This window comes from Ursus maritimus, unplaced genomic scaffold (genome assembly GCF_017311325.1).
Source record: "Ursus maritimus isolate PB19 unplaced genomic scaffold, ASM1731132v1 scaffold_24, whole genome shotgun sequence".
Classification (NCBI taxonomy): Eukaryota; Metazoa; Chordata; class Mammalia; order Carnivora; family Ursidae; genus Ursus; species Ursus maritimus.
In genome coordinates, this window is record NW_024424897.1 from 11,793,285 (window position 1) to 11,805,081 (window position 11,797).

The 11,797-nt window shown below is 46.6% G+C and overlaps 1 protein-coding gene and 1 long non-coding RNA gene across 4 annotated transcripts in view; one reads left to right on the plus strand and one right to left on the minus strand.

Moving 5' to 3' along the window:
• GNA13 (G protein subunit alpha 13) overlaps nucleotides 1-5,635 on the minus strand; it is a 38,856-nt gene extending 33,221 nt beyond the window's left edge. The window contains exons 1-2 of the mRNA XM_040640357.1: nucleotides 5,351-5,635; nucleotides 2,449-2,675 (exon numbers count right to left, since the gene is read on the minus strand). Coding sequence (XP_040496291.1) covers nucleotides 2,449-2,675; nucleotides 5,351-5,633 — 510 coding nt within the window. The 5' untranslated portion in view covers nucleotides 5,634-5,635. The remainder of the gene's footprint in view (nucleotides 1-2,448; nucleotides 2,676-5,350) is intronic.
• A 9-nt stretch (nucleotides 5,636-5,644) lies between these two features.
• LOC121104970 lies at nucleotides 5,645-11,090 on the plus strand. Of its 3 annotated transcripts, XR_005837345.1 has the most exons (4): nucleotides 5,646-5,778; nucleotides 6,082-6,277; nucleotides 7,424-7,698; nucleotides 10,209-11,090. It is a non-coding gene; the product is annotated as an uncharacterized LOC121104970 (long non-coding RNA). The 3 variants fall into 3 exon arrangements; XR_005837344.1 differs by lacking the exon at nucleotides 6,082-6,277 and having other exon boundaries at nucleotides 5,645-5,778; XR_005837343.1 differs by lacking the exons at nucleotides 5,646-5,778; nucleotides 6,082-6,277 and having other exon boundaries at nucleotides 6,290-7,698.
• The last annotated feature ends 707 nt before the right edge of the window (nucleotides 11,091-11,797 follow it).

The window sequence follows — 11,797 nt, forward strand, 5'->3', positions numbered from 1 at the left end:
AGGGTAAGACCCACTGACTAGATATAGTAATGAAAAACCCTGACCAAAAGACCTTGTAAAGACAGCCAAAGAAGCAGAAAATCAGAGTATGTGGAAACTGGGAGGTTGGCAGGTGTGTGAAGTAGTCTAATGAACACAACATTGTTGCAACCGTAGGGAAGCTAGCTAGTCTTGACTCAAAGAGGTTGAACTCTGTTCTGGCGGTAATGGAGAATGAGCATAGCCTTCTGAACAAACCCATGCTGTGTTTGAACAAGATTACCTGGCAGTCCGAGCAAGAGGTACTAAGACATTAATGGAAAGGGGAAAAGGAGAGAGTGGATGCAAGAGATTTTTCGAGGGTGGAAAAGACAGGACTTGGGAATTTGCTGCGTGTAGAGAAGAAAAGGAATTGAAGAGGACCGTGAGGAAAATTTTAAATGGGCCAGGAGCCTTCTCAGTGTCTAACACTGCGCCAAGCACCACGCAGCATCCAAAAGCACAAGAGTCATTAATTCAGTGTATTACCTGAACTCCTTCTATACGGACAGGCACCATTAACAATGCCAAGGATATACACAGGGAAAAAAAATTCCTGTCCTCCAGGAGTTTAAAATTACGTCTCTCCCTGTGCCTCTTTTCTTCTGCCCCTGCTTTATATGAGGACAAGTATTTCTGGAACTTGTCTCTCCTTGTGCTCAAGACCTTCTTTGCTCCTAAAGCATCAGTTGGGTCAAGTCAAGAACGTGTAGGTCCCCACTCTGAGTGGTTTTGGCTATTTGTTCTTAATGGCAAATACTTAGGAATGCTTTCTCTACTACAACGACACCACAGTCTTGACACAAAACTGTTAGGATGTAAATGTCCAAATTCAAGTGTCAGTGAGGCCCAACTTCAATTAAATGGACTTATAGAACTTTCCTACAGAAACCTTTAGAGTACAACTGTTTATTTATTCATCCAATCAACATGAACCGTATGCTTTTGCAGATGGGTGTTTCTCCCAACCTGGAAGGATGAATAACGTCCTGAGAAACCTTAGAGTGGAAAGTGTGCTTTGTCAAGAAAATGAATTAAGAAGAAAGGAGAATAAGCCGCACTTAAAAACAAGAGGGAGGGTGACGAGAGACAAGAAGCGGTGTGGGGAGGAACTATCAGCTATAAAATAAGAAACACTGACCAAAGCACAAAAATCAACCCCAAGTCTGGGAACTGGACGGAGGTTACTCTGTCAAGTTAAATTCATAACTGTCTATATATAATGCTGCCAGCGACTCTACTTGAACAATAACATGAAGCAGTCTTCGCCTTTCATTAATGGACAAGTTACTTGACGAGGTACACACCCCAAAGAGGAGAACTATAGAAGACAGCACGTAACCAAGCGTTACATTTGTATGGTGCCCGTGAAAGCCATAATTCAGAGAAAGTAAAGATTCAAAATCAGTTTTATAAAAAGCTGTCATGAACACGTTTCTAGAACTTTTAAGAGCCAAGACTGCTTCTGAAGACAAACTAATAGCAAAGACGGCTGGCTGTGTATCATTTCGTAGCCGCACCCATAAATGTGGATCACTTTAATGCCAATGACATCATCGAACAACTTTCTAAGCAGTTTTACTTTCAACTGTCACTTTTTTGGGAACATATTACAGTAAAACACTTCAAATCTGAACTACCTCCAAATTGCATACAGTCTAGATTGTTATCATTCCTGGGATCTTTCCGGTCTCCGGCAAATAAAACCCAGGATACAATCAAAGCATTCACAATTAAACTGCAAAACACTTGATTAAAAAAAATCGATTTCAATCATTATTTGTGCATCTTTAACCTAGATCAGATCCCTTCTTTTCCACCCTCTCTACAGTGCTGTGTAATGGCTCTAAATTCTATGGTACTCTAAGATTATTTTGTTTTTAAAGAAAGGATTTGTAAATTGTGCTTAGAAACCTTAGAAAAACACACACACAGAATGCAACAATGATTTAAATGTTATCAAGAACTTTAATCTCTTTACAAATTAATCTGTATCATACCAGTACCTCAAAACACTATATAAATGACACATCTGAACAACCAGGTGCAGTTACTAAGCTCTCAGCCTGAGAGTAAAAGATCGATTTTTTTTGGAAGGATGAATATCATTGCTGCAATTGGGAGGAAATTATTTTCGAGAATAGAATAAAATTAGGAGAAAGTACCTAAGAAAATCACTATCATCTTACTTACAAAGAAGAAAAATGGCCAATTAAACGTAACTGTTTCACCCAATCTATGGTGTTTACCTTATTTTTATCTTGCTTCAGTAAGAAGCTCATCTACAGAGCAATCCAAATTTCTGAGGCTAAAATTCTGGATAGATACATTTTAATGCGGAAGTCAGTGAAAAAAGGTACGTTCGAATCAGCTACCGGTAAATGTCATTAAAATAAAATAACAACAGTGTAAAAAAACCAAATCTCTTACCAACTGAAATTCTCGACGCCGGTCATAGGCATTCTGTATGCCACTGTCTGCCCACAGTGCTCTTATAGCAGGGAGATACTGCAAAAAGACTTGAGTTTCCACCATTCCCTGGGACGCCGAGGGGGACCGGGTGTCAAATGCCATCATCTTGTCTCCGTTAACTTGGTTTGAGTTATCTCCCCACGGAATATGAAGCTTCTCTCGAGCATCCACCAGCACCCTCATACCTTCGTTTAAAAAGAAAGAGAAAAGTATGCTAGGAGTCAGATATTCTCATTGACTCTATTCCAGTATCATTTTCTGAAGTTTCTTAACTACTCCAGGCCCACCTCCTCCACAACTGGAGACCAACATCGAAACAAACACCCATAATTTCTCAGAGCCTAAAAAAAAGCTAACACTTGTTCACAGTCATAAAATTGGAGCCTTGAAAAGCAAATACCATTAACACAGTTGCTCTTTCTGAAGTATTTTAACATGTTCTAATTTATAAAATAACTTTTTATAAACTTTTAATAGAAGGTAGTCACAAGAGAACCAAAACCAGTGAAGGAAAAAGAAATCACGCTGCACAGGCCAATGTCTGGGCTCTGAAAAAACAGCTGCAGCTAAGATTTTCAGAGCCCTTCAAAAAGACATTAATGAAATGCCAAGAGTCAAACATTATCTCTCTGAGTTCATTTGTTCTCTGAGCACCCGGCTTTAACCCAACACCGAGTGGTTTTGTTGTTGTTGTTGTTTAAGATTTTTATTTATTTGAGAGAGATCGAGTGAGCGAGCAGAGAAGCAAAGGGGAAGGGAAAGAATCCCAAGCGGACTCCAAGCTGAGTGTGGAGACTGACACCAGGCTGGATCTCATAACCCCGAGATCATGACCTGAGCCAAAAATCAAGAGTCAGAGACTTAAACTGACTAAGCCACCCAGGCGCCCCAACACCAAGTCTTCTAAGAACACATTCAAAACTCAGAAATTCCCAAACCAAGCTTTAAATCAGTTTAAGTCACAGGAAAGCCTTAGATTTCCCTAACAGGGAGGAAGAGCAACTGCAAAAAGCACAGAAACAGAGAATTCAACTCACACACATTAATTCAAACCCAGGATCTCTAATCACTAAACTGTTACCTTTGGTCCATATTAATTAACAGTCACATAACTATTCATTCAGTCAATTGTCTGGATAACTGGATAATGTTTTGCTGTCAATCTTTTGGTCAAGCCAACTCAAAAAAGTAGATGTCTAGTGACTTACTTCATCTCATAACCAGTGTTCAAAGTAGGTCACACTTAGGGAACCAATGCACAATAAGGACCAGGTGTTTACCTGGCTCATAATCAGTTAACATCTTGACTCTATTCACTGACATAATTCCTTAAGTTCAGCTCCATCAGGATACAAAGGTACCTTCAATTAAGGACTGGCAAGGCGGAGCCCTAAGCCTTGAAAGAGACCTTAATTAGTTTTGTGCTCAACAGTAAGATGGGATAAATACAACTGTTTTATACAGCTTAACTGCAGTAGTGTGAGGGCTCAGAGCTGGCTGGCTGTGACCTGTGAGCTGCTGGCCTAGTGCTCTTCTCCCCTCTATACCCCAGACCCCCACCCCAGGGGGGGGGGGTTCCTCAACTCAATCCTGGGAGGTAAAAAAAAAAAAAAAAAAGTGATGAGAAGGAGTTGCTTAAGAACTTCCTGAACAAAAAATCCCACTTAAAGAAACCCTGCTTGCAAATCTGCTGAAATCTGTAGCAAATCCCTCGACCACTGCTACCCAGATGGTGGTCTCCTGAGGCACCTGAAGTACCAGGCTCTGTATCTCAAATTTGCCAAAATGCCTTTTATAAACTAGAAAATGCTTGATACTAAGAAAAATGAACGTAACTGTCGCTGAAATAAGAACCATCTTCTCCAATTCTCTGAAAGGCCAGAAATAAAATTATGTGTATTTTTCACCTACAAACAGTTTAATTTTAAAAACAGAAGCAGAGCCTATGCTCCAAGCCGACAGTGATTCATTGACTCAACCTGTACAGGCTCCGCATCACTTTTTAGGCCAAAGATTCTTTATACCAAGGCACGATTTCATTTGAATAGTAGAGCAAGTGGTGGTACCCCCCCCACCCCAGTTATTAAGCAAAAAAGGAGAGAGAGACGTGTTGCATAGTGATTACAGGCAAAACATCCTGCCCGACCGTGACAATGGGGCGAAAAACCACTGATGCTAATTTTTTCAGACTAACTGTATGGGTCTACTCTTTCCTGATGCCAGCACAGTACACAGGACTCCCTTAAGTTTGCATGTCGTTGCCCAAAAGGGCCCAGGAACTGTCACCCTTCGCCCTTGACAAGTCTCAAGCAAAAGTTTCCTTATTGAGTCGGCTCCAGAATTCCCTTACTTAGGAGGCGGCCAAAGAAGCAGGGAGTTGGGAGCAGCCCCGACCCCATGTGACTCGGGTCACCCACCCGGGGCGCCGAGGTCGGGCAGGCAGCGCCCGGGCGGCGGATGGGGGTGTGGGTCCGGGGTTGGCGCTCGGGTCTTCTGGCCTCGTCTGGAGGACGGCAGGCGCGATCACCCAGCACCCCGAGAAGCCCGGCTCGCCTCACTTCCCTCTCGGAGTGGTCGAAGCCAGCGGCGAGGGGGGGCTGTGGGGGACCAGCCGTGACCCCCATTCGAACGGCAAGGGGGAAAGCGGGGCGCCCCGGCCATCCTTTCCCCTAGGGGGCGAGGGCACCCCGCGCTAGCAGGACCTCCGCCCGCGGCGCGCCCCCTTCCCGCCCGCCCGCCGGGCCCGGTCCCCCGCCAGGGACAGGAGCGAACGAGGGCGGTGCCCGGCCCCGAGCCGGGCGCCTCCGCCCCCCCGCCCCGGCCCGAGCCCGCGGTCTCCACTGCGACCCCCGCCCGGCACCTTTAATCACGTTGCTGTAGATGGTGGGGCGGAACTCCTCGCGCGCGCGCTGGTCGAAGTCCTGCCCGTGGATGATCCGCATCTGCTTCAGGAAAGTGGACTTGCCGCTCTCGCCCGCGCCCAGCAGCAGGATCTTCACGAGCCGCTTCACGTAGGTCTTCTCCCGGGACAGGCATTTGTCGATCTCCTTGGACTTGCGCTGCTGCTCGGCCTCGCCGCTCGTCAGCACGCAGCCGGGGAAGCACACGGACAGCACGGACCGCGACGGCAGGAAGTCCGCCATCTTGCCGCCGCCGCCGCCGCCTCGGCGGGCCCCTCCGGCTCCCTCCACCTCCTCCTCCGGCGGCGGGCGGCTCCTGCAACGAGGCTCGAGGGCGGGGAGCGCTGCGGCGGCCCGAGCGCGCCCGCGGAGGGAGGGAACCAGAGAGGTGACTCGCAGGGCGGGCCGGGCAGGGCGGGCCGGGCGAGCCGGGGAGGGAGGGAAGGAGGGCGGGCCCAGGAGGGGCGGTGGCCCCCGGGCGTGCGCGCGCCCGCCGCCCCCCGGGAGCGCGCACGCACGCCGCGGCCGCTTTCCAGCCTCCCCGCCCTCCACGAGTCAGGCTCTGGCCCGGGTGCCAGCTGCCGCGTCCCCGGCGCGCGCGGGGGTGGGGGCAGCTGGGAATGGTCACGTGGCCTCCGGCCGGTCCGGGCGCGCACCGGCTGAGCCTGAGTTTCTGTTTCCCTTTAATTAGGGGCGCCCACTGACGGGCGGAAAGCTACTTCCCGGAACCCTAGAGGCCCGAGACCAGGTCCCAGACATTGCCCTTTGGGCTCTCCTACTGCTCTCAACGCTCCTGCGTTACGTGCCCGCCGCCTGCTGTCACTGTTCGCGCGCCTCATTTCGAGGCTGTTTGCTCCAGCGCTTATTCAGACCGCCAGCGCGAGTCTGTAAGGTTTTAGTGCGTTTTCTTAAAGTGGTTTCTTTGACATCCTGCTCTCCCGAGCCTGGAGTGACACCCAGACATCTTCAGTCTGCCGCCCCAAACTCCTTTAGGCATCCTCAGACCCTGCAAAAGGCTCTCCTTTCAGGGGAGGAAACTGGAGTTGATGTTAATCTGAGATGTGCGACGAGGGGTTGTTAATGTCTCATTAATGTGCATTCCCACCCGAGTTGTCCCACTGAAGTCAGTGCACGGTGGCTGCGGAGGGTGAGGTCATGGTGAAAATCCCCCTAAACCGGACACTGTGAAGCAGACTCTTCCCTACAAGGAAGCAGATAAGCAAACAGACAGAGGACCGGAGCAGGCAAATTTTCGGTTTCCTGCCAGATTACAGAGGATATGACCAGCCAAGGGACTTTTTTCTGTCCTGACAGCAGATTCAGGCCAGGATACCTGAAAGGGCTGCTAGGGAACCAGCGACAAGTGACAGCTGGGTTGGTAGACTGTGTACCAAGGACCCCAGAAGCCAACTTCTTTATTCTCAGTATTTAGTTGCAAGAGGAAACAGCCGTTTTGGTTTGTCTCTCTTCGGGGCGGTGCAACCGTAATGCTCCTTGATTTGGACCTCTGTGTCTCCGAAGCTACCTATGTGTTGGGGAGTTGAGGTAAGAGGTCAGCACTCTGAGTTGGCCTATGACAGGTTTAAATTAAAAAATCAGGGCCTGTCTACGGTCAGGTTGGCTTAATGGCTGAGAAGCCTCATGACTCAGTAACTAGGCTGCAATAAACAATGGCTGTTGTAGGATTATCTCCTATGGTCCTGGCCAAGCCCATAGGGTGACAATCTACAATACACAAAGTAGGGTAGGTACAACTCCAGTATCTATGGATTGATAGGGTCAGAATCAACGGGTGGTGCCTTCATGCAAAATGTATGGTAAAAGTCGACCCTGGATGGAAAATCTCTCTAGAGACTCAGTTGTGTTCAGGAGGCCTTGTTCTCCAACCTCTGCCCACGACAGGCGAGTGGGTTTGGCCCCCATGCACCATTTCTACGTGGACTCCAGATGCTGGTCTGAGCTCTCCTGCAAAATCAGGAGGGATGTCTGTAAGTTAGGTAGTGAACATATTTTTTTTTTCTTTTTTCCAAAAGTGTGTACGGCATAGTGGAGAACCAAGGGTGCCCAGGAGGCAGGAAGGTATTCCTGCCCAGCCAGTTCACGTTGTGACATGCAGAGGAGCAGAGAAAGCTGTTCAAAGCCCTGCCTGTAACTCTGTGTTGGAACCAGGTTTGCTCAGATCAAGCCTAGCTGCTCTCGTCGGTGTTTCTGGAAAATAGACACCTTCGGGCCCAGCCTGAGGTTTGGCTAGAGCAGTCCAACTGCTTCTGTCTGATAATCAAGCCACCTTGAAGTTAGAAGCATAAAGGTGAGTGAGAGGTTTGGGGGTTCCTCAGAAAGTTAAACACAGAATGGCCATATGAGCCAGCAATTCTACTCCTAGACATATATCAAAAATAATTGAAAACAGGTATTCAGACCAAAAATTGTACACCCATGTTCATGGCAGCACCATTCAGAATACCGAAAGATGAAAACACCCCATATATCCATCAATGAATGAACAGATAAACAAAATGTAGGATATCCATAAAAGTGGAATTATTCAGCCATAAAAAGAAATGAAATACTGTCGGACGGATGCTATAATATGGGTGAACCCTGAAGACGTTATGCTAAGTGGAAAAAGTGAGTCAAAAAAGGCCACATATTGTAAGGTTCCGTTTATAGGAAATGTCCAGAACAGACAAATCCATAGTAACAGCAGATTACTAGCTGCCAGGAGCTAGAAGGAGGGAAGAGCGGGAAGTGACTGCTTATGGGCACAGCGTTTCCTTGTGGGGTGATGAAAATGTTTAGGAACTAGACATTGTAATGGTTGCAGAACATCGTGGATGTACTAAATGCCCTGAATTATACCCTTTAAAAGTGGTCAAATGATGAATTTGATGTCATGTGAATCTTACCACAATAAAAAAAAAATGAGGTGGGGAAAATAGTATTTTCTATAAAAGAAAAGGCGTCATTTAACAGTGAAGCACCCACAGTGTCCAATATCCCGTGAATGAACCACTGATTGTGTTTCTTTTAAAATAACAAAATAACAAGTCTGCTCTAGCAGCTGCTTCAGGTAACATTGTAATGATATTAGTGATTTAATTTCCAGATAGATTGTTTCATGACTGAAAAAATCCAAACTTTTTAAGGGAGTGCCGAGTCCACTGGTTAGAACCGAATCTGCTGGAGGCTCTATTTCTAGTAGGGCCAGATGTTCATTCTTTGGAAACATCTGTCTTGTTGCTAGCCAGTTGATCCAAAGCAAATGAGGAATTCAGGTGCCCGGAGGAGCTGTGATAAAATGATCGCATGGTTGGTTAGGTGCAATGCTGTATTCTTTCTGGAAACCCAAGGTCCGGTGGCAAACAGTCTTGCAAGGTACTGAAGGTGTGATTGAAAATGTAGAAACACATTTCCCAGTGGCTTTTCTTCTCTGATGCGGTCACTCTGGGAAGGATACAAGCCCTTTCCAGCAATAATGGCAATTCTTGAAGCCAACCCCTTGTAACTCTTCTGTTGGAACTGAAAGATAGGCATCCTATCTTCCAGTCACAGCTTTTTTACCATTAAAAAACATGGTATTCTCGAGCTCATTTACCAACCTTCATGCCAAATAACTTTGGGCTATTTACAAAAATCACTGTTGTCCACAACGGACAAGAATTTGTCACCCTCAGACATATTCAAAAGAACATGCCAGAGGCTCTGGGGACAATTCCAAAACAGGAGTTAAAAAAAAATTTTTTTTTGGAATGATGGGAAATATAACTTCAGTAAGTGATTCCCCTGTCCCGGTGACTATTCACCACTCAGGATAGGTCACCCCCCGTTTAGGTATGTTTATTTAAAAATCAGTCACATTACTCGATAGTTAAACCTTGTGTTAATTTTCTAGTAAGGATGACAACACAGCCAGCATTCTTGCCATACAACTCCATTTCGCCTCCTCAGTTGTATAAAATAGGTGGATTCTAATCCTTTCTTACACACGAAACGGGCGTGGATTTTTCATATCTTCCTTTCCCATACTAGAAAAGGAAGGGGATTCCCTAGCCTTCCTGTGACACAAATCGCTTACATGTGTGTAATGTTTTAAACGCCCCAAAGCACTTTGACCCACTTTATCTCATTCTCGGCTCACAATAGCCTGACTAGGAACACCCAGTATCACCCTCGCTGCCCTCCTGTCTCACCCTGGGAGGCTGACAGAAAGAAAACATGATGTAACACACTCGAAGCCTCATTCAGCCTGGCCGGTTGCAGAGCCAGAACCTGAAGCCCCCCTCTTTTGACTCTGAAGCCAGTGCTCCTTCCGACAGGCCACAATTGCAGTAGTGCCCCCGAATGTCCAGCTGCAGGAAGTTCAGACGCAAGAAACAAGTCGCTAGCTGTGCTTACCCATGAGGCAGCACAGAATCCAACAATCTGGTTGGTTGGTTGGTTGGTCTGTCGGTCGATTTCTCCAGCCCCTTTGCAGCTGACTATCATCTTGAAGTTCACCAGCTCTTAGGCTCATTCTGGTAAGATGTTCCATACTTTGAGCTCAGCCTCTGGTTTGTCAAATGTTCCAGGTGGCTGCTGTACAAATTAGAAAAGAGGAGCCAAGCCGAGGGCAATATTTACATGATGCGTAAACCCCAGACGTTCCCTTAATGTGAGCTAGATACGAAGAGGCCACTTTTGTGTGTGATGAAATTTGCCTCTCATGTGGAAAGTTTCATATGAAACGAGGCATGTGGAATTGCATTGTTGGTGGGTTTTTTTTTTGTTGTTGTTATTAATGGAAACCATGACTTTAATTACTGGTTGTATTTTTCTCAGCCTCCGAGAAAGATCCACGAGCTGCTGTTGACCAGCTGTGACCTCACTCGGCTTATGAGAAGTCAGAAGTCTGTGTTGTCTTCAAGCCACACGCTACCACTCATATAAACTCTTACGCCGTGCTGACTCCATCGGACTCATTTATGGGCAGTCTATTTATATGACACTAACAAAAACCTTTGCCTGTAAATCTGAGATTCTTTCTGAGAAACTCAATGTCCTGCTCAGTCCCTCTCCTTTAGTTCCCCTCGGAGCTTTTAAAGATGAGGGATCCTTTTTAGTTTTATTGCCTGTAAATGGACCACCCCTTGCCAGAAACAGGTATCTTGAATGCAAGTTTCTGTTTCTCCAGAGAGATTGAAGGCTGCATCTGCAAGGTCTCCAGTTCTTCCTGCACCTTATCGTCCTCTGCTCCCAAGCGGGTAGAAGCAGTTGTCTTCCACTCAGAACACTGGAGTGCATGTTAGGCCTGCTGCTTCCAGGAACCACGCTCCTGGCCAGCTGGCTAGCAGGTAGCCTGGCTCCCAAAGCAAATAACGTCGCCTGCGCCTCTGTCTCCAAATTCCTGGGTCAGCTGCTAAGGAAAAGCAGGGCTAGCTCATGGTAGGATTCAGGGAAGCTACTGAGTCAGAATCAGAGAATCGAAGGTTTTAGAAGCTGAAACACTCTCACCGAGGCCCCTGCCTCTTGCTTTAGTAATTAGCTATCTCCTGGCGGAGGAAGGGCGATGCCAGGCCTGCCCGGGAGAAGGTGGGAGGAGGAAATAAAAGCAAGGGGAAGCGGGTCCCCTTGTCAAAGCAATTTTGTGCCAAGCGATTTTGCACTTAGGATTGTTTTCCCTCTTTACTAATAAACAGCTGTAAAAAGAAAGTCTCTTAAGTAGTGAGGTCACCCACTTTTCTGTCTAAACTGTACAAATCATATCAGACTGTTTGCTGGTCATTTTGCTGGTTTCCCAGAGAGGGAATATCGTGTGGGTGCAGGAACTTGGTGAGAACTCCATGTAGTTGTGCCTTGCCCTTCATATCTGTAAAATGGGAGCATTTATACATAAAGATTTGTCCTGAGGATTAGACTATAGAACAAATGTACTCAGTCTCTGTCCATACGTGAGAGTTTCCGTTTTAGACTATTTGAGGAAGGCGCATCAAAACGTCTTTAAGAATGCTTTGAAGGTTTAGGAATATTGTCCTGGTCAGAACTGTCTCCCGATCTTTCCTGAGTTCTTCCTTCTGAGTTTAAAGGTATCTCTTCTACTCAGTTTCATCTGTAGCAGCTGATGTGTCCCCCCAACAGGATCTCTTTCTGGTCAAAAGAATCTAATACGACAATGAGAAAATGCACATATATGAGGGGTTGTCCCCCACATTTGAACTCTGGAGAGGGGCAGGATTGATTAGTTCCCATCAGTACTGGGAGTGTAAGGAATCAGAGAGCAGAGGTTCAAGTGGAGATGTCGGCACAGTGAATTAAGAGCATTGGCTTTGTTTTCCGATCTATAAAATGGATATAATAGTCTTAGAGGTTTTGGGGGGAGTTCCATAAAACGACAGAGCAGGCTTTTGGTCAATGTCACCATGTTTCCTTCT